Raw genomic sequence first — 23401 nt, 5'->3', positions numbered from 1 at the left:
CTCCCGTATATTATTACGACAGAATAATTCGTCCGTGCCTTGATATTGAATATGAATAAATCTTTGCTAATTGGACACGTTTTAATTGGCTTTTATTTTTCAAGGTTGTACATATGTTCAGAGGATGTAAGAGCGAAGACATGCCTCCTCATATTTACGCGATGGCACAATCCGCTTATCGTGGAATGTTGGCTACCCGAAGAGATCACTCCCTCGTTTTTCTCGGTCGCAGCGGTGCTGGAAAAACTACGAACTTCAAACACGCCCTTCATTATCTCGTGCTCGCTGCTGGCACTGTCAACAAGGTCGGTATCCACACGATTAACATTCCTTGAATCACAATGCTCGTAGGGTTGGCGTGAAGGTACTTTTAGCAATGGGTGCTCGAACCGATCGGAATTTTAGTAGTTCACAATAAAAACGAATTTAGGGAAAACAGAATCAATATTATTGGATAATAATATAATTATTTGTTTGAAAATAAAACGATTTTTCTTCCAGATTCTGACGATTGAGAAGCTGAATGCTCTCTTCACGGTTCTCGAAGCTTTCGGGAACAGCCGAACGCACATGAATTCCAATGCGACTCGTTTTAGCCAACTTTTCAGTCTCGATTTCGATCAATCGGGTCAAATTGCATCGGCATCTCTGCAAGTGAGAATTTCCATAATGTAAATAATGGGGCTTTGAAAACAATGAGATTGCGGTTGATAAATTCATTGTGGTTTAATTTTTATTGAATGCGAAGACTCAATAGAGAAAGTAATATCGTGGTATTGTCGTGAAAAACTCGTACAGATATTAGTGACGATGTGGCAAGGAATTTGATAAATTCAAGGAATAAAAGTTGCGATCCGCATACAGAAAATTTGTATACAAATTTTGTTTAGGAGTAAAATAATTTTGAATATATTTCACAGTCCCAAATTTGGGCAATTCGTTGTTACACATTGCGAAAAAATATAACTTTTTTCCAATCGTACGTAGGTGCTTCACAAAAAAATTCCTCCATAATAACGTTCTAAAAAAGCATTGAGTCCGATTCTTGCAATATTACCTTGAACAGTTATTTACATATGTTTGAATATGAACTTTCAACGTCGCAAGGACTTTGATCGACATAACATTTTGTGAATCTATACTTCTACGGTTGAAATAATTGTATATTGATTTTGCGAAACGGATGCTCGGAAATATCAAAACTTGGGAGATATCAAGAAGAACTTGGGCGAAATTCAATGCATTAAAAAATTATATAACCACGCCAGATCGTTGTGGATTTGTAGAAATAACAGAATTTGATGTTAAAATTTGCAATTTTGTAAATCAGCGAAATTAGTTTCATTGCGGGGAACAAAGGAATTGTATTAAAAAAGGAAATGTTCTCATTTGATTCAACGATACAGGTTTTGATATTGTGAAAGAGCAAAACTTCCATTCGTGTGTGCTTAACTCTCTCATTCGTCACAAAACAAATGTACTTTTTTTTTTTTGACTTTTCCAGGTTCTGTTATTGGAAAAAACACGAATAGGTCGGAGGATAAACGGAGATCCCACGTTCCACGCGGTTTACAGACTTTTGGCGGGTGCCGAAGGTGCACTACGCAAAGAACTGAATTTGACTAATCTCGTCGCCGAGAACAACCCATTTATAACGCCGTTGCAAAAGCACGAGGACAAGCAGCGGGCTATGGTTGAATTTAATCGTATTGTCGCCGCATTGAAAATTCTCGGTGTAACAGAATCCGAGGAAAAGGTTATTTGGCTCGTGCTCGCGGGTATCTATCATCTCAGCTGCGCTGGTGCTGTCAAAGCGGGCACGAGTTCTCAGAGCAGATGGCAATTTGCTCGCGTTGAGTGCGCCGAACGAGCAGCAAATTTACTCGGTACTTCGGTCGAAGAACTCAGTCGAATGGTATTCTCTGGTAACACGGGAGGTGGAGGGACTCCCAGTGGGCCCAGACCGGCTCTCAGGACTCCCAGTCCAACGGAAAGCGGTAAAGACATGTCGGGGCTTGACGCTCTCGAAGGATTGCTCGTCGGATTGTACTCCGAAATCTTTCATTGCATTGCTGCGCTCATCAACAAGTTAGTTTTTCCTGGACACACCATTTTTTATGATTCTTCGATTTCTCATCAATTTTTGAACTCGGATTCTGTACAACATTTGTTCATAGTTACATATCGTTTTAAATTTCCAGATCGATTTCGTCACCCGTTCACACGGTCTCGTCGTTGTTGCTCTGTGACGCTCCGGGTTTTCAAAATCCAGCTTCTTGCGGTCGTCAGACTGGCGCGACTTTTGAGGATCTTTGCCACAATTATCTGCAAGAACGGTTACAATTGTTATTCCATCATACCACACTCGTCGCACCAAGAGATAGGCAAGTAGCTCATTCTGATATTTACTTACGTTCAAAAATTTATAGCATTCGAGCCAACAATTCAATTATTTCGAAATATCGTTCCTCAGTGGTTCGCTAAAACTGTAACAAAAATCAGCTGCCTCTGAGTGGTTGCGAAAAATTTACATCCAATTATTAAATCGTCGATAAACTTTTAACAAATTGTTATGAAAAAATCGTTGAAAAAATAATGAAACGATCTTTTGTTCGTAATATTCAAGATACTGATGTAGAAATACAGCAGAATTGCCATTCAAATGATTTTTCATTTTTCTAAGGAAACATTTTCAAAATTTATGACTTGTCACCATGCTTCTTCGGGTTTTTTTAAAAAATCTGTAACATTTTTCAATATTTTTTTTTTTATTTGATTTTTAATTGACATCCGTGAAACAGGAAGGTGGAAATAATTGCGGTGTTCGATGTTTATAGACCGAAATTAATAACTGAAATTTTTGTTCTTATCCAGATACGTGCAAGAGGGTATAGACATCGATTGTGACGATGATAACGATGTTGACTCCATCAATTCGCCCCAAGCACTGGTCTCCCTTCTTGATCGTGGACAACAAAGTGCGACGATGTTACGAACGAGTCAGAGTGATTTGAGTGGAAGCCGTCAGGCCGAGAGAAAAGGACTTCTGTGGCTGTTGGACGAGGAAACTATTTGTCCTGGTGGAAGTGACGAAAGTTTTCTAGAGCGGTTGTTCTCGCACTATGGGGATCGAGGTGAATGCATCGCTTTTTCGTGCATGTTGATCGGAACTACGAATTTATCGACATCTCGAAATCTGAAAAATGAGACCGTATTTTCGAGCTTTCCGGTGCAGACCCGTTAAAAATTTGATTATTCAACTGAAGGATGGGGGGATGCTAAATCTGATATTCTGAAAATTCATCCACCAAGAGTTGGAATTTTAATATAAAAAAATGTGTCTTGTACAAATAACATAAAAATAAAAACAAGATCTACACGGCGAGAAAAAAATAGTAAGAATTACAATGCTGCCATGGTATTGGAGTTCTATATCGCCCATTTTGAAGATTTTTATCAAAAATATTGTAATTTCCAAGTCAATTCTGAATGAAAATTTTTTAATTGCATATTTTGCTGTGACAAAGGTTTAAACTGTGCTATTTTTTCCTAACATAGTTCACCAAGGAAACGTTGTAAAATTTATGTTGACTCGATGATGAACTGTCAAGAAGAATTATTATGCCGTTTTGCTATACTTAGTACTGTTTTCACAATTGAAATTTACAGTTGAACATAGTGAAATTTGAGGAGCTCGAACACAAGCATCGATCATACGCCAAAGTGTTTAGAAATTTACTATGGTATCAAAATAAATACATGTCTACCGATGTATTTATTTTGACATCACTCATCAATTTTCATCGAGTCGCTTCACAAAAAATTATTATGTATGTTCGTAAGAATTAATAAATATTACCGATATAAAACCCTACTTCTATGGCACCATAGTAGTTTTTAGTGAAATTTTCTCTCCGTGTATGGATAGGAAACGGAGAAAGAAAGTTGCAAAATTTTTTGCGAGTTAATGAAGTTTGATTAAGTAAAATCATTCGTTTAAATGAATGCACTAAATTCATCCACGAGTAAATGCAAATGAAAGTAGAAGATATTCTATTTAATCGACCATTGAGAAAAAATGAATTCATAGTACTGCGTAATGATGAATATTTTTAACTTTGTTTACAGATCATCAAGTTTTGCTGAGAAAAGCACCGGGCAATAATCAATTCGTTCTTCAACACCTCCAAGGTACAAATCCGGTGCTGTACACGGCGACTGGATGGCTCAAAGCAACTCGAGAGAATCCGGTTACCCGGTGTGCGATCACCGTTCTACAGGAAAGTACGAGGTTAGTATTGATGAGATGGAGTTCGATGCAAGTGTACGAAACTGGCAATCTCAGAATGTTAATAACTCGTGCGTTTCGTAGGGAAGACATTAGCAGGCTATTCGTATGTGCTCGTGGCGCTGGCGTCTCCGGTGCTCTCAGTGGATCAGTACCTGGCATTGAAGGTTCGCAATCGTTGAGGAGAGCCTCTAGCATAAGAAGAACGTTCACCGCAATTAAGAGGAAAAATGCCTGTCTACAAGTTAAATTTACTGTTGTGAGTATTCGCAGATTACAAAGTCAAAGTTAACCACTCACTTTTATTCTTACCCTAGACAGGTGCTACAACAATTTTGTTGGGAATGTGGAAAAATCGAGTTGGCATTCGTGTGTAAAGTATCGTGCACTGGAAAAAAATCGATTCGGCACTGCGATTTTTTGTCTCTATGAGATTATAATTAAATAATTAGATCATTACGTGACATAGAATCTCACTAGGTGTTCAGTCTCCCGGTCGGTAAGATACTTTTCTCCTGTACAATTGAAGTTTGGAGAAAAATATATATATAAGACGGACAAAAAGTATGGCTGCTCGGTTTTTTCGTACCTAAAGACTGAGCAAAAACTGAGCTAAAAATCTGCTTCCCTTTTTCTGGCTGATGCAACTGATAAGCTTTTCGTAAATTCAATCTTTCTCGTGACTGATTCACGAAATTATTAAAAATTACAATACTCGTACGATTGTCATAAAAATTTGACGCAAAATCAATAATTATGTCGATACAGATGCAATGATATTGGATGAATTTTTGAATGTTCTTCTGACCATTTAGTCATGCTCAATTAAATTTCGCAATAATTTTTCTTTCATTCTCTCGGCGAAATACGAAATGCACAAAGAGATCAAAGGCTGCAATATTATCATCGAAAAATATTCTTATCATCGTTTGGCTTGTCAGCGACACCATGCGAGTATTGACGATTGCCGCTGTTCGTTACATTCATCTACGTTGCAGCGTGTTTTGTTAAAACTGAAAGAGCAGTTTTAAAAAATGTTGGAGGATCTTTTTACAATTTCGTTTTTGGTGCCAGCCTTTATCTTTGTCGTTCCTTTGATAGTTTGGTATTCGTACAATGTAAGATTTTAATGAGCTTTGTATTTATTGAAATTTAATGACTCGCATGGAGTTGAACTATGTTTTAAGTCGAAAGTTTCGACGTTAGAATTTTGAAAGCTTAAATAGATTTATCAGAATAAATCATAAAAACGAATATTTATTCATCAACCTCGATGAAGCTTTTTTCAATGATCTTTTCAGGATCGTATGAAAAATGAGAAAATAAAATGAAAATTCGTTAATGTTTTTGTTACATTTTCCAGGATGGTCTCGTGGAAACCTTAAGAAGAACTCGAGTGAAGTTCGTTCACTGCCTCTTGCCTCAACATACTGCTGGTTGTACCGAGAACAAGAGTCTTCTCTCCGTAAAATCGAATCAAAGTGAAGACAGCATAATCAACGTACCGCTGTTGCGATCGCAGGTACTTATTCAGTTTTCCTCACCGGAAAAATCAGTGAGCATATTATTCTCGAAAGTTTTCCATCTTCGGACTCGGTGTTTCGAGTGTGACCTAATTTGCTGTGTATGAAGCCGAAACTAACTTTTTTTCTGTTGGACAACTTCCGTCACTCTACATTGAAAGGAAAAAAATCAGCATTAGAGACTGAAAATTACTCTCGAACTATCAAGCTTATTTTTTAAAATCTCCCATACACGAAGAACTTGAAATTTCCGTAAAGAGACGCTCTGTAACAGGCGGCAACTTCATCTTTGAAAAACTACTAAAATGACTGAGACAAAAATTCGAAAAACAGTAAGTTTATAAGGCACACGATACAATTCAAGGGGTTTGTATACGAACTGGAACGGCATCAACTGGAGTTTGACCTCAGGAAAGGAAAAGGGGGACAATTATTTCTCTAAAGTGCTAAACTCCCTTAAGATGTCCATTTTTAGTGTTATTATCTTGGCTTCTGGGAAGGGGGGGGGGGGAGGGGCTTTCCCAAGTGTGACCATCATTCCGTGGAAATAGATATCGAAATGAAAAAAACATTGTTTTGTTTTCAGAAAATTAAAAAATTTCCCAACGATCATGTTGAAGAAAAATCTTAAAAAAATAGGTTTCTGGCTTTCATGTCATTTGAAGATTCTCCGAAATATTGAATCTTCGTGAAGATATCGAATCAAGATAAACAAAAAAGTGTATAGGATAAAAAAATGGTGATCAAATATTTTCCAACAATTTCATCTTTTCGCCGAAATGACTTCAGCCATCTTTTTGTTAAGACTTAGACCGCCACCCATTCGTTTTGTATTTGAATCTTTTCCAAAATACACTTGACTCTTACTTATCGCGAATTTTTCGCCTCACTATAATTTCTGAGATTCGTTCAAAAATTTGCGGAACACGCTCATTCGTTTAATGATTTATTATCGTAACATAAAGTGTATGTAAACACTGGAACACTCAGAAAATGTGGAAGCACGTTTAGCCAACATCTCACGAAAGTGATTATTATTCATGCGTGAGCCTACGGGAACAGAGTTCCAATAACAGGTCGGTAAATCGTATTTCCATCATCGGTTTGCAATCTAAGCTCAGAGGCGGAAGTGATTTTGCGCTGATTAAAGGTGATAGACACGTTCTTTGATGCAAAGTATTTTGGTTAGTTTGGCCAGTTTGGCGTCCTTTTGAAGATATATTTCAATGAACCAAAGAGCAGAGACGAGTGAAAAGTTTGGTGAATACGTGCCATATTAAGGATATATTGCACAGGCGATACAATGTTGCCATGCTAAACCATGCTAAAAACATAAAAAAATTCAAAATGATCAGAATTTTATAAAATTTGGTGAACATATTCTTTAGTGCCAAATTTGACAATACAAATTTTTTAAGATTTTTCTTCTGTACAGTTATCGAGTAATTGATCACTAAAGTTCACGTGTATAAGCATAGCGTTTCCATATATATAGGTATACATTCCAGGCATAAGAAATCTGCTTTAATGCGTAATAATTACTCGATAACTAAACAGAAGAAAATTTTGAAAAAATGTGTGTTTTCGTACTTGATGTTGAAGAACATTATCACCAAATTTGATCAATTTCTAATTATTTCGACTTTTGTATCATTCACCTTTAAGGAAGTTGAGGCATTAGAATGAAAATGATGTCATCGCTTTTAAACCGGTTGCATCTTATAAAGTGAAGTGTCAAAAAAAAATCAGTTAAATTTTCAGACAGTTTAGGAGCGTCGTTGCTGAGAAAAATCAATAACAATTTGGGCCAAATAACATGTAATCTCATGGAAGTCAAGCCACATTCAGTGATATCTCCGTTAAAAATGATGCTAAAAATATAAAATTTTTTGGGCAACACGAGCAAGGCTTGCCGAATAATGTCAATTTTTTTCGAATTTATTAAGAGATTTTCTGAGATTATATTAATAATGATCTGTTTCCCGTGCAGTTTTTTGAGGCTAGGATCGTCACCGTTCGCGTTTTCGACCGAGCTTTCACCAGTTTTCGTCTTTTTTTTCCCCAACTCTTCTTTAAAGTGTATGCAACATTGCCAAACTGTAAACTGGCCTAACTTTTGAAAGGTACAGGTCATAACTTTTGGGTAAAAAAATGACTGTACAGCCTCAACTTCCTTAACTTTACGGCTGGACATCTATTTTCCGAAGGCTTTCGCTCACAAAATGTAGCACATTTTAACCTGAAATCGTTATGGAACTTGTTCCCCTGCCTCGAATTTAGTTTTCATTTTGCACCGGTGGGTTTCAGCTTTCGTAGTACTTTGAAAACATAGTCAACCCCTCGCTAGGAACAAAATAACGTGAACAGTTATTACTAGCTCGGGGAAAATTGAATTAAAGAACAATTTTATTAAATTTATTAATTTTGTCACAGGTACGCGGCAGTCAAATCGTCGATGCAGTGCGGTTGCACAAAGTCGGTTTCCCCAAGTACATGCCACTGGGTGAGTTTAGAAGACGATTTGGACTTTTATCTCATGACGTGAACACCAGACCCGGAAGTCCCGTCGCCGACGAGAGACGAGCCGTCGAAGATATGCTGCTGTCCGTCGACGTTGATCCCGCTTCTTACCGCGTCGGTCAAAGTCAGGTGAGTCCACCTGTTCCTTCCGTTCCGAACGGTCATTTTCACGACGTCGTGGAACATCATCGCGTTACGATGTGGAGAATTATTACGCCAAAGTCCGAATCCCGTGGGCCTACCCCAACGAAAATTTTTTACTCTTCGCCATTCGTCTGTGACCTCGAAATTTTTTCGCGCTAACAAGTTAAATTGAAACCGTCTGAAGAATTGTTTTTTCATAGAATTAACCACGACTCGTTCGAGACTCGGGCAGCAACTGTTCGAGCGGCGATAAACCTAGCCAAATTTGCCCAAGTTCGCATAAGGAATAATAACGAGAACGCAAAATCATAAGTAAACATCGAAGAGAAGAAAAATTAAATATTGTCCGAGTGTCTTTCGTGTGTGCCGAAGTGAAGCAGCCACCGTGCGACGTGTCAGTGTGACACATCCGTCCGGCAGAAAAATAAGAGTAAAAAAAAAAAGTTTCACCGGGGCCGCGAGAAAGGCTTCGGAATGTAAACCACGGTGGTTGCTCAATGCTCCTGACGGTAAAACTCGCGGAGCTTTCACCAGTGCTTGAACGTACGCTTGCGGCGGTGGAAGCGGCTCCCCTTGGGCTGTGTTTATGCTAATTACTCGCGAAAAAAACACGAGCCTCAACTTGTCACGATGCACAGAATATCTTGAAAAAACATCGAGTGTTCATTTTACTGATGAAACTCTTCTATTAATAAAACTCGTCGGAGGCACCATTCGAAAAAATAGTGCAAAAAATACTAGTCCATTCCATTGGTAATTAATGAAACTTTTTTACGATTTCCAAGAAATATTGAGTTCCCCACGATCATTCGAATGATCGACTCCAATTCGACTATCAGTTTGTGCCGCCTGCTTTAGAAAAGATCACAAGCGATAACCAAAAAAATGTAAACTTCAGTTCTCAGGTTCTTTTTTAGTAACGTATTTTGTTGGAAGGTGGACTGCGGTCGATCGGAAATCGTGATGAACATTTAGCAGCATGCCATTCTACCGGATCTGTCTGTGTATTCATTCGAACGCTTTAATGTTCGTGTTAAGAATTTGAGCAATTCAGCATAAGTTCTCCCGAGAAGAATTTCAATTTCCCTGTCGTGGTTTTCTCTTTCGTCGAGATGCCGATATTTTCGTTCGGCAAATAACTCGTTCTTCCGGAATAGTTCGGTTGGAGGGGAAGTTGAAGGATTCTTGAATCGTCGTAACGCATAGTTTTCCTGCATCGTCATAAATATTTAAGCGTCGACCGTTATGCGGAGACGCGGTGGTTATAATACGCGGGTACGTGTTCTCCATATGTTCGCACTGTGCAACATCGCGAATACGTTGGGGTGGCGCGGAGGGAAGGACGAGCACGAGGATCAACCTGTGGCGCCTGTTACTTTTCCCTCTCTCTATTCGTTTCTGCTTCTATATTTACGACTCGGTGCAAATTTGAACCACCATTTAAATCGCAATAATTTTACGTCGAAAGCTTTTCAAGTTATTGACTTATTTGCGATCATACGATCGACAGAGAACCTTTGATTCAACAGCGGTTTTGGTTTTTCATGCGATCGACGACGTACAATGCTTTTGTAATCGAAATAAAATTCATAATCGAACGATATTTCAATACTCGTGACACGCTACGCTCGTATAATTAACTGGGAACCGTTAGAACGACGTTACGTGCTCAAACTCAGACCCAGTTATTCAAACCATCCGAAAAAAGCATCGATCGATAGATACGCCAATTTTAACTTTACTTTTCGTTCCACTGTTCAATTTACTGAGAGATCTTCGACAGATTTTATTGTTCCTCTCGTTATTTTCATACCATTCGATACCAAGATTTCTCAAGAAAATAAGAATTTTTACACGTATTTCTTGGTAATGTTGAATTGGATTTTCAGTACCAATATTTGAACAGAAGATGATGGATTGTTGTGTAATTTTTTTACTTTTTTTTTCGTATACTGTAATGTAAAGCAGAACTCTTGTACATTTGCGATTTGTACAAATACAGAAAAGTCCAAGGATTAAGGAGTCCAAATTCGTACCAACTGTGAAAAGTTTATAAGATAAAACGTGTATAAAAGTTTCCGTTCGCTCGTCACATTTTCTTCTTCCTGGGTGACGACCCCACGGAATTTTCGCCATTCGTTTTCTCTTTCCTGTTCATGCATTCACCAGGAATTTTATCGTGTCCATAGCAGAAGAGCAACGCGAAATGCAATCGCGTTAAGACTGAATTTCAATTTACCACATACTTATTTTGATAAAAGTCTCGAATAATGAAATCGTGACAAATCGAAAGTAACGATTATAAATGTGTGAGTGTGTGTGTGTGTGTCCTACGTCGAGACTTGTAATCTCTCTGTAATTAGTTGGACAGGCAAGCAATGTCAATTTATTACTCCGTCAAATCTCACCGATCAAGGAAATCGATTTATCTAATGTGATCTCACTGGTCCCGATTCCATTTCTCGTTTGCGACGTATTGACAGTTTCGAAATTGACGAAACGTTAGGAGCGAAAACGGAGACAGGGAGAGAATTGATAGTACACAAGTGGTTTTCACCGAACCAATGGGCAAAAAAATGAAAACGAGACATCCAGAGAACGTTTGACTCGAGCATTTCTGCAAGAGACAGGTTTACTCGTTGGTTTATAGAAAATTTCATCTGGGTCAATGCAATCTCATATACTCAAATAAAATTAAGTCAATTGGAGTGATTAAGTCGGTCGTTATTGAGCTGTGAGCTCGGGACCACATAAAAGCAAGACATTTCGTCGTCTGGCTCAAGGTAACTCCTGCACTGCATGCTAGTCAAATGAGTGCTAAATTTTCAAATTTTCTTTTAGATCAGGCTCAACGTACCGATTAAACTCATTGTTAGTAGATATGTATTCAAGCATATTTTATTAACGTGAAAAAATATTTAAAATGATAGTTTTGCAAAACTATCAACTGCGATAGATTCAAATTTCCACGATGAAACATTTTTTACCGATTTTATGGCACCAAGTCTCATTTTGTTCCTCAATTGATATCCTCTACGAATTCACCACGTAGATTTTTCTTCAAATTCATCCTTCAGCAATTATGAATGAAAAAGTTTTTTCACTTAATGAACAATTAGCTGTAACGGTGAATAAAAGTTCAAGTTGAAAAAACAAATACATGGTGGATTCGTAGAGGAACAGTTAAGGAAAAAAATGAGACTTGTTGCAATGAAATCGAGATAATTTTTTGAAAAATACTAGTGAAAATGTGTCAGCGTGGAAATTGCATTTATCAGTTGACGTTTTTTGCAAAACTAGCGTTTTCGATATTTTTACATGCTAATAAGATATGCTGTAATACAAATCCACTAACAATACATTTAATCGGTACTTTAAACTTGGTCTAAAAGCGTTTTGAAAATTTATCACTCATTTGACTAGCATGCAGCACAGGAGTTACCTTAACGCATCGCAAGATCGTATACATATCGATTGAATTTCAAGGAAAATGAAATATTCGCCGGATTCATTATTGACGAAATCACTGAAATGAGCAAATTTTTATCTCGAATCAGTGGAGATGAATTTTCATATTGGTAAATATTTACTTTATTCACTTTTGCTCAAAATAGTCTTAAAATTTTTTTCCAGCATTATTATCAATAACGAATAATACCGCGATCAATTTTAGGGAGGGGGAAGGTACAAAAACCAAAAAAAAAAAATATTGAAAAAGTCCAAAAGAAATTTCAGTTTCTTCCCTATATTCAAACCCATCCGACGATTCTGCATACACATCCGAGCATTATTCTCAATAAAAAATATTATCGCGATTAATTTTAAGGAGGGAAAAGGGGAAAAAACAACATATGATTTTTTTATTCCTTAGTTTGTAAACTGTTTTTGGCAACGCTAAAATCTGTTATTTTTATCGAGCACGGCAGCATCACTTTCCGTTCAAACACCCCGTGATTTTCCAAAAAAGTTACACTTTCAGATTCCGTTTGAAATTTAACGATTGCTTCTGTAAGCGACAAGGAACACCCGTCACACATGATTATTCCGTATATACTGTTCAAATTGAAATCGTTGACATTCATACTTTGTGGCCAGACACGTGAACATTATGCCTTTGTTTACTTTTTTTTCATTCCATTGAATGATACTACGTAAACTTTACTATCGTTCATATTATTCTATTGTATTTGTAACAACAAACAATTGTTGTTGGGTGACTCCGGAACGCATCTTTGAATATAGCGAAGAAACTGAAGTTTCTTTCGGACTTTTTCAAAATATTTTTTTTTTGGTTTTTGTACCTTCCCCCTCCCTAAAATTGATCGCGATATTATTTTTTATTGTTAATAATGCTCGAAAAATAATTTTCCATGCTTTTTAGGAAAAGTGAATAAAGTAAATATTTACCTTCATATTTATTAGATACCGAAAATCTGTCATTTTTTCCGAGAAATTGCAGTTCTTTGAAAGACACTATTTTGAGCGTGTTTCTCTTTGATATATCAACGACGAGACGAATTTACTAAATGTAAAATAATTCTTGTCTCTAAAATGTTGCGAATCACTTCACAGTTCAGGCGCCACTTAAGCGGCACTCTGCGAATATCTCTTGGAGATATACACTTGCGATACTTGGGGAACGATAAAGTAGTGATTACTTGCTTTCACCTCATCCAGGCCCCGCCATATATATTTTCTCCATATCGATCGGAACGTTAATAAACGAGCACAATCGGCGAATGCTCACACCAGGAGGGTTGGCCGATAATCGCATTGTAACGCGATCAACGAGGAGAGTCGATTTTCAACGGAAACTTCTAATGAGATAAAAAATGGCAAAAATGTTTAAATCGCAAGAGCGGTGGGTGGCTAATCTACAAAAAGTGTATTATATACATCTGGAAACGATAATTCTATCCCGAGAAATCATAACAGAAGTGAGAAAAGGGAAAAATAAAAGTTTCCCGATCACTGAAGGTCAGTAAAACATTAGTCTTTCCCCTCGCTTGGGGGTCTTTCCGTCGAATTCTCATAAATCCTCTCGGCCGTGAATTCCTCTCACTACGCCGGAGGAGTTCGATCGGCGAGCTCGCCCAGGAGATCGCTCAGGCGCCCCGACCCCGACGAAGACGAGGAGGACGTCTCCCATAGTGCTTTTTGCAACTTCCTTCGTCGGGCTCCACTTCGGCATACAAAGAGAGGGAGAGAGATAATCAGAGATACGAACGGCGCAAACGCAGGCAACCAGCAAAAAGACACACGCAACCCTTTTGAGGCTTCGAGCCGCCACTTTCCCATCAACTTGCGACACAATGCTGCTCCCGGCTTCGTTGTATAATAGTTGGTATAAAAATCTTAGTTACAATTATAAACGAAACCACCTCGGGCCTTACCTCTTGACTGCTCGAGCTGAAACGTTGAAAATATCGTTAGCAGAATCGTTTTATCCAGCGTCAAAAAGCCCACAATGTTTGTTTTTGACTGTTTGAAATTATCGGTTTTTGAGATTTCTTACAATTCGGTCTTTATCAGTTTGCACATAGAACCGAGACGTTTTCACATTTCGTCGCATTTCACATTTGCATTCCATTTGTTTGTTTGCCAAAAAGAAAAAAAAAACTTCCGTTATAAAAAAACCAAATAAATAAACAATGGATCTCCTCATTGACCAAAAAAAAGCGAAACAAATTTATCTCTGATTAGGGGAGACCACCGGGGTTTCTCATTCATGTGTCCCAACGCGTCGAAGCGACATATCGTTTAGGAACAGTGAAGAATTTTCATAAATCCAGGTGCAAAGCCAAATTTTTACGTCATTCTTATCTACCTCCTGCTGTCTCGAATTTTTTTCCAATTATTAGAATAATCCTCTACACGAGTGTTCACATATTTAACTGTAATTGCGCGTAGTATTTTTCTCAATTATCGTTATAATTTGATGGTAGAACGTTTCGTTGCTACACGGAGAAAACGGATTTGTTTTGTATAGTGAGGAAATATTATTTTTCAAGAATTTTAAAAGTATTTAGTCACCGATTACAAACAGCATAGTATTTTATGAATTTTACAATTTTTCATCCGTTCAATTCTAAGCAGCTCTATGTGCATAGCGAAAAGTGATGAACGTGTTAGAACTATATTTCGTTTTGTTTTCGAGTGTTATTTATCATGTCAGACTAGCACTTACCGATAAGTGGAGATGTATCGTGAATCACAAATTTTGACTGTCAGCATAGTAAATTCTATGATAAATACACGAATATAGACCGAATACGTGTGACATTTTACCATACATATCGTTTTTTTGAGGGTTGCCCGAGCATTCTTTAAAATATAAACATTTGAAATGACTGAAAAGGGATGAGTATTGGTCTTTTTATTATGCTGGATAGAAAAATTGCTATATAACTGCTCTTCGAATTAATGCTGCAACCCGGTTATATTATACTATATTCTTAGTACTTTCCTCTAGAATTTTCAGCCTCGTTTTCTCCGTGTAAAAAAAGCTGTATGGGATAAGTAGGCCCACAGTGGTATGGGGTTGGCTGACACGTGTCGTCGTACATGAGTGCTCTAAATGGGCCCGCTCCAAGGTGTGCCAGTAAAAATATCAATTAATATTCCATGTGTGTAAAAACACTGCAATTTTGATTTTGATTACGAGAATGAGGATCAAATATTCCTTTTTGTCAGACGCGCGATCGAACGTGTCTATCGATTTAATTTTCATCTATTATTGAACACGAAAACGGACCTATAATGATGGATTATGACGATATTAATAATGGTGATAAAATGAATGCTATTTTGTCATCATGCCATTTTTAACATATGTGTTGTGCTGTGTCATTTTTGCTTGTGTTGCTTTGACACAATGTTATTTTTACCAATGTTGAGATAGGACCAGTCAACTTGTCCCATTGCTTGTGTCGGTTTGCCCCGACCGTGGGGTCGGTTGGCACGAAAACAGTTGGTCAAAAAAGCGATTCAGTAACTCATTTCGTTTTAAATATAAAAATTCAAATTTTTGTGAAAGTTGTTTCTGTTCGAAACAACCATTTGGTTTTTTAAATCGTCTATAGTTCCTTGTTTACAAGCGATAGTTTGAAAAGTTGGCCGACCGGCCCGGTCTCCCCCATTAAATAAATTGTTCTTCCTTCGTCCAAGTTGTTAAGCGTCGGAAGGACGAATGTAGTAATTTGCAGTGATGAATTTTTAAATACGTAGGACATGAAATAAAATAGGCCGAGACCTTTCTAAATGATTCTCAACTATTGTAATCAACTGGGTATTTAACTGTCGTTGATTATCCGACTCTCGTACTCGCCGCAATATCAGTGTATGTTCAATCCTTAAGCGTACATACTCTGGTTTGCTTCGCTATACATAACGAAAGTAGCCAACTCGAGGTATAGTGTTGAGCACACGTCGACACATGGTCATTAGAAACACTCTCAGCTTTCTCACCCAACGTCCGTTGGATGTGTACGAAAAATTATAGCTTTTCTCTTTCTCTTCTCTTTTGTCGGTCCACTTTGCTTCCTCTGCGAGCCATAATATGCACGAACCCGTGGAATAACGAATTGAAAAATAATAACATCGAGGGTGGTCCGGCTGAAGGATATTTTTGCGGATAAACCAAAAAGCAAACAATCCGGATACACTTTAACGCCGTTTCACATTCCTTCACATCCATCGTGAATTGTTCACACTCGCTTTTATGTCAAATGATAAAATAATGTGATAGAGAATTGCGGGATTCCCATTTGAGAATCAAATTTACATATACAAATGTGCAAACCATATAGCAATTATACTTGATGACCTTTCAAATGCAGTGACGAATTCAATCCGGTTCTAGAATATCCAGAGTGTCCACGTCTGTTGTCATTTCTCAGAACCTCCCAAAGACACAACCCTTTAGGTAATAAATATGTGTTTAAAAAATCAGGTTTTTGATCGGTTTTACTTGGAACATATTTTCATCCACGAACATTTAAATCTTCGTTATTTTTTTTCATTAGAGTTATCTGTAGCCCATTAGCATGCCGCAGACACAACTTCCTGAGCTGGGTCACTCAACCCATCCCGGGCATACCTACCTTCTCATTCAGAGACGCACATTGCTCGAACCTTTAGTTTTTTTTTTTTTTTTTTTTTAACGATCGTCGCGTCACGTTTACGATAATAAAATTCCATTGCGAATGTCTCGCCTCTGATATCACTCACAAAAGTATTTGATAATGCGCCAATTTCTCGATCGCGAACATTATTCTTTTAATTTGTTTGTCAGTAGTTTGCGTCTGAAAGACATTCGCGTTGGATGAAAAATCTTTTTCTATTTCGAACGAAAATTCCGCTTGAAAAGGATTTATGTGCGTGAATGATAAAAATAATGTTTTTATCGTCTGAAAACGGTTTCGGCTGTCACACGGAAATTTGAGTTTAGGTGTCAGCGCTAATTCACACGAGTCGAAAAATAAAAGTTACTCGTCCGCCCGGCTTGAGCGAAGAGTTTTCAAACCCACTGTTGTCATTTTGAGAGAAAACTTTCAAAAGTAACAATTTTCATTCCGTTCGGTCTCTTTCCAACAAATATTTATGTGTGCCTCTTATACTAGGAAAAAGAAATTGGTGAAAGATTTTTTTCTCTCGTGAAAAAGGAATATTGAAAAACGAAGGAAAGGAGATTAAAATCTTGAAGCTAAGTCCTTCTGCGAACGGTCAAGAGCTGTTGCTGAATCGTCTTTTATAGTATCCTCTTTCTCTCTGCACACGTCGTATTTTCTGCTCGAGCAACGTTAGATCCGCGAAGCTCCGGTACTCGGGTTTCTCTTTGAGTTTTGCCCGCTAAAAAGTCTTCAAAGTTTAAACTCGACGCGTTTGGTCTCCATCGAACGAGATTTTTTATCCTTTTAGCATTATCGCGCGACAGCTATCCCGTGCAAATTGAATTGCGTAATCCCTCGTTCAAGGTTGGCGAGCAAAGCCTTTGGTCTTTCGTGAACGACGCGGATGGGCACGAAGGATTAACCGAGCTCTGGGGATGATATAAAATTCGATTCAAGAGTCAACTTTGTCAAAAAAGAATAATCGAATAAGCCGATAACGCATTGAACGTAAATAATTTACATCTGCCGTGAAAAAAAATGGCGAGCCCCATTTGCAGAACTGAATACTTCCATTCTCACTCGCACGAAGCTCGCTGCAAAGTACTGGAAAAAGGAACTGGGCAATAAAAAAAAATTGATTGTTAGCAGGTTGCCTTGGGGTTTTCAACTTTTGCCTATCATTCGGAAACACATTCTTGACAAATAACCAGAAATTGATGAATTATTGACAGTCAGTGTGAGCTGGTTTTCCGTACGCGTAGGAAGCCTGCTGGGCTGACGATCGGCCGATGTTTGCCTTCGTGATAAAATGCAGTCGCTTCTCCTGTCGAATCCGCGATTTGCGTTGGTTGCAAACTTCATTTTAGAATATTCTAAGCTCGCTAAGGATTCTCTCCTTGGCTCGAAAAATAATGCATCCAGTTGATACGTCATTCTGATTCTAATGTGGATCAAAGATCCATAAACGGAAACAACGTGATTGAAGCTCTTCAACACATCAATGTATTAGATGCAACATAAATTTAAAATGCATCTAGAGATTTATGGTTGTCAGGAAATAATGTTTTTCATGTGAGTTCACTAATCGTAAGTGGAATCAATTTTCTGACCTCGAGTTTGTTTTGCTTACTTCAAACGATGATCAAGAATGTGTCTCCACTTTTGCAGTTGTTTATCTAAATTCATTTGAAAAAGTGCAATTTATTCTGCATCATTTTTTTTTATTATTCGATATTTTCCGTTTGATTACCAACAAATGTGGATTCGATGAATGACAACTTTTTGTACTTGTCGAAGAAGCAATTATCCGGTGCCTGAATCTTCTGCAAGCTTTTTGAGTTGCCCAAACATTGTTTTGCTCCTGCATCTACCATTTTGAGTTTTCACGAGTCCAACTCATCTCGTTCGCTCCCACTTTTCCTCTCACTCCGCGCTGTCCCTGTTCTTGAGCTGTGTACACGAACCGGTGCATGGGTGAGCGGTCACCCATCCATGTATTGGCCTGCCCAGGAATACTTAACATCAGAGTCAGCGTACACCGACTGCTCACGGGTTATACTGTCGATGCTTTTTGAGCAATACTTTTTTGGAGTATCCCAAGATGAGCGTTAACTTATTACAGACTCCTCTTCAATTGGTCTCTCAGTAGTTTATTCACCCCACTTCTGGGAGTTCTTCTTTACGGATGGACGTTCTCCCATCGATCTTTGTTCTTCACTAGAACTATCGTTTCGAGTCTAACTAATACTGAGAGACGTTTTAAAGTCTTTTTCTTTTTTCTCCCGATCTTTCCTCTTCAGTCTCCTTCTCTCTTGATTCTAATGCACCTCGGACATGAATCGAAGTTATATGGTACGTAATAGTCGTCTTCGTCTTGGACGTTGTCGATGACCGAGCTACACAGCAGCCTCCATTTTCAATGTACGTTTCAAGAGACTCTCTGGCGCGCCCATGGAATGTCTTTATGGTTGCGCATGTAACTTTCTTTCTCTTGCTCTTGTGATTCTCTCATCCTCCTGCGCATACATACTTACGACTGTGCTTTATAAGTGTATGTACATGCATACTCTCAGTGACTCCGGACGATTTATCGATTCTCCACGACTTTGTCTTCAGCTTCGTATACCTCACAAAATGCAGTGTCCGCAGTCCGCTCGCGTGTACCCGTGCTATATCGACTTAGAAAAGGTATTTTCTTCTTCTTTACGAACGAATCTCTTCTAGGATTCAGAATTTCAAGAGAAAACCTGCGATTTGCCTAGCTCACGTGTTATTTTCACGAATAATTGAAATCTACAATCAACCTTGAAAAGACTCTGTAATTCTCATAAATAATACGTTTTTTGCTTTATCATTGTATCCGAAAAATCGTATATTGTCATTCGTTACCGCGCAGTACTAAAATGACTAAATTATGACAAAAACATTGAAAAAAATCGACCAATCATGCGTGTTTTCGTAAAGTCTTAAACCGTTAGTTCAATCGAATTTATCCAATGGCCAGAAGGACGACAACTCACAAATCACAAGTTGGAGAAAAACTTATTTTTAAAGTGTGTGCGCGAGGCACTCGTCACGGAACTGCAATTGAGCTGAAAAGTGTATACGTGAAATATCGGATGATAAATAAAAATCGAGAAAAGAATGTGGACCTTTGCATAGTAACAGAAAATCGATCCGATTTTCCGTAAACTTTCGCTACCAGTTATCGGACATTCGCTTCTTTTATGACCTTCGACAGTTTACAGACATATGCACCAAGGCGCCACGATATACGTGAAACGGATAGCTCTGAGCTTTGCGAAATCGTACGTACCTCGTACCATAACCATTTTTCTGAAGCACCATCAACCGCGCACAAAGTACCGAGCGTATGTCTGAGGCAGTTGGCTACTTCAGCCTAAAGCATTTCTACCCATATCGTGCCAATCACTGTACGCTCATAAATATATGTACGTACATCGAGACAGCTCAAAACGAAAACGGTTTGGACGTCCATCGCTTCTCAGCTTTCTTCGCTCAACGCGTGGAAGACTTCACGCTTGTTCAAAACAACAATACGAAAGAAATTCTCATTCTCGCTTTAGTTTGAATTGCGCGCTCAACCGCGTTGTCCTGGAATTTGATAAATTTTAAATGTGGAGCAAAAAATGTGCGCAAGTGTTAAATAATTTCAAAGGCCCGCGAGATTTTGAACTCAGACATGAACTTTCTAGCGTTTCATAAAAAATCTGTGGCGGGTTGTAGAAAAATGTAATTTTTTTCTTTAAAAAAAAATGCATTGCTCAATTGCAGTAATTTACTTTTCAACAGGCTATCTCGGAGGATCGTAAATGTGAAAATTCCTTCTTGTCCGTTCGAATGAAAAACGATGCGTGCGATTTTTCAAAGAGAATTTGTTTTGTAGACGTCGAGCAAAGTTTTTCACTAAATATATAACGAATTCGTCAATGGCACGGCAACGCGCAATCAATCCTAGAATTTTTTCAATACATATACGCTCCGTGCGCATGCGGATGTTTTTATGTACTCGCATGTATCGCCGAGCGCAAAGTATTTATCGATAGTTTTGAGCCTGAGACTATTGGCCCCGAGCCACTTGTGTTAGATCGAGCAGGTTACTTCGTCGAGAAGCTCGCCAATTTTTTATTTTCTCATTCTCTACTCTTTTCTTTTCTCTTTTCGTACCCCCTTTCACGGCCACTGGGTGGTCGTTAGCCAGCTCTCTCGACGCGGCCCTCGTTCTTTCTCCTTTTTTTCAGTTGCGATCTATTAAAGCGCCTTATCCGCGATGTAACAACACCGAGTGGCGAGAGAGATTAATCTATGGATATTCCGCGGAGAAAAGAAAGAGAGAGAGAGCAGCTCAGAGGTCGGATCCATTATTCTACGAGTAATCATTCTAATTAACGGGGCATATACACCTTGGCCGGTTAAAAAGAGAATCTGAAGAGAGTTTTTTTTTGTTCGAGAAGCTAAAGGAGTAATTGGATCGAAGCTCACGATATTTCTCTAATTCTAAAAAGACTCGACGCAGCTGTGACATCGTTTTGTGCTGAGATTTTTTTTCCCTCGAATTTTCAACACTCGCATTTGTCTTTGAACATACAATTTTTTATCCAAAGCTAAAAATGTTCGTCTCGAAAATTGCTTTTTCTCTGTCACGAGGTTCGCTATATTATTATTATATACACACGAAAAATAATTAGAACGCATCGTAATGTCGAACGTCGTGTCAACAGCGTACAAAACTTTGAACGACTCGGCGGAGAAAAGCTATTCGCTGATTCTATTCCTTACAAATATACACTTCTCTCGGAACGACGCTGAAACGAAAACAACATTCGTAATTCACCAATTTTTTATTTAGCGGATCATTGGTGCAGACTGAAAAACTACGAATTGCAAATTAGGCGGGTAACAGAATTGGAGAACCGCTGAAATTATTGGAGACTTTTTTTAGATCGGTTCGTTGGACTCATCGTCATCGACTTTATAGATGAGCGAAGTATAGAGAACGAAGAATATTTCCGATAAGCGCTGCTCTTCTTCGAAACATCCCAACAGTACTTTCGGGAGCTAAAGTGATACGACGGAGTAAGACACTTACGATCATTTGATTTCAATCTGCTCCGTTCCAACGGGTCGTCGGACATTTAAAAATTCCAGTTGGTCCAGCGTTATCTCTTTTATTTCAGAGACGCGAGTACCTATATTTATATAATCGTCAAGTTGACGACAGTTTGATCGTGTTGCGTAGAGGTCATTGAACTTTCGACCAGCAGTGAGAAAAAAATTGTAGACGATTGTGTAATGCTTTTCTCAATTTGGAGCTGAAACACGCGTGGTTTCGGTGTTTATAGAACGAGAAGTCTGTAAATTTTTGAGAAAATATCCTGCAATATTACGACGATATTCGCCGACACGTTTTCTGCAGCAAAAACGTGTTGGCCGTTGCCACATTTTCGTTGACGTATGCGCACGCGAATAATAATTCGATTGGCCTTTTTATCCGACGTCGCTATCGAATTTGCGCGAATCGATATTGATGTAAACGATAACTCGGAATAAATGGCAATGAGGGGAAAGTGACCTCGAAAGTAAAGCGGGCTACGCGAGTGGCCGGTCGACGAACCGACTGACTGGCCAGTGTTCCTCTTTTGTTGCTCGCTGCAACCTTTCTACCTCTCCTCCATCGAAAAGCGACTCCCATGGGAAAAGAAAATTGAATCGGAACACACTGCGTCGAGAAGAGTTCGTGGACCAGTCTCTTGCTCCCGCTCTCTCACTCTCGTATATTTATCGGCGTGTGAGACTGCAACGAGTGTTTTTCGAGTGAACGCGCATTGATGTATGAGACTGCGTGTAGGTGAATTCGAGTAAACGAGAAAGAGGGAAAGAGACGCAGAGGGAGGAGAAAAGCAAGAGCATGAGGAATACGATGAAAAGAGTAAAAAGAAATCGTTCGAGAAAGAGCCGAGGAAAGTGGAGCACGAAACTCTTGACTCGAGAGTAAGAGAGTGACCCCTCCCCGCCCCGCCCCGCCCCTTTCTTTTTTACTTTGGCTTATCTTTTATTTTGTTTCCGCGCGATATGTCGTAAAATCCTGGATAATGAAAGTGAAGGAAAATCACGTGTACATAAACTTGCATGAAGAGAGACGGGTACAGGATTCGTATGAAAAACTATATGGAATAATTTAGCAGTGCCAAGTTTACGAGCCTTCAAAGAATTCATAAATATTTATACATAACACGACAAATGAATATACACGTATACGGTAATCTGTGTTTTATGATTTTTTTTTTGACTGTATAGTAAATTCTTTTTGCAGGAAAATGCTTTTGTAGCATCCTGAAAACGAGATTAAAAACGGATGAATTCATGAAGCAACCAGACATAAATTCAAATAGAAAACAATTCGATCTCACGCTTTCGGGGTCTCTCGGTGTTATGTTTTTCAAGTGAAAAAGAAAGAAATTAAGGCGAGCAGGAGACGGGACAGAAATGGCTTAACGTATCCTTGGCAGTGAAAACTTAAACGAAATTCCCGACAAGCGCATTTCTACTGTGGCTCAAATCCTTGAACGATCTCGTCTCGGGTCAAGGCTAAAAGCGAACCTGCTTCGAATTAAACGCAAAACAAGAAGTAACGCCTTAACAAGAAATGCGGATTTTCTCGTTTTGGGACTCTCGTATCTCGAGAGAACCTTTTCGTGGGTCCGGCAAGTTTTTGTCCCCCGGTGAGACCAAGAGAGTGTCGAAATCTCTTCGTCGAATACATGCATCGTTATCCGGCGTTTGCTTCGCAATTC

The 23401-nt window shown here is 38.6% G+C and overlaps 1 protein-coding gene across 3 annotated transcripts in view; it reads left to right on the top strand.

The window, feature by feature from the left end:
* The window catches only part of Mhcl (Myosin heavy chain-like), a 133771-nt gene that overhangs the window by 67763 nt on the left and 42607 nt on the right, over positions 1-23401 (top strand). For all 3 annotated transcript variants that reach the window (XM_043427529.1, XM_043427518.1, XM_043427538.1), the window contains 9 exons: positions 105-305; positions 502-654; positions 1505-2088; positions 2202-2384; positions 2875-3134; positions 4129-4291; positions 4373-4547; positions 5652-5810; positions 8245-8460. In XM_043427529.1, the coding sequence (XP_043283464.1) occupies positions 105-305; positions 502-654; positions 1505-2088; positions 2202-2384; positions 2875-3134; positions 4129-4291; positions 4373-4547; positions 5652-5810; positions 8245-8460 (2094 nt within the window). The remainder of the gene's footprint in view (positions 1-104; positions 306-501; positions 655-1504; positions 2089-2201; positions 2385-2874; positions 3135-4128; positions 4292-4372; positions 4548-5651; positions 5811-8244; positions 8461-23401) is intronic.

The sequence above is a fragment of the Venturia canescens genome, chromosome 1 (assembly GCF_019457755.1).
Source record: "Venturia canescens isolate UGA chromosome 1, ASM1945775v1, whole genome shotgun sequence".
NCBI lineage: Eukaryota > Metazoa > Arthropoda > Insecta > Hymenoptera > Ichneumonidae > Venturia > Venturia canescens.
This window is presented reverse-complemented; position numbering and strand designations above follow the sequence as displayed.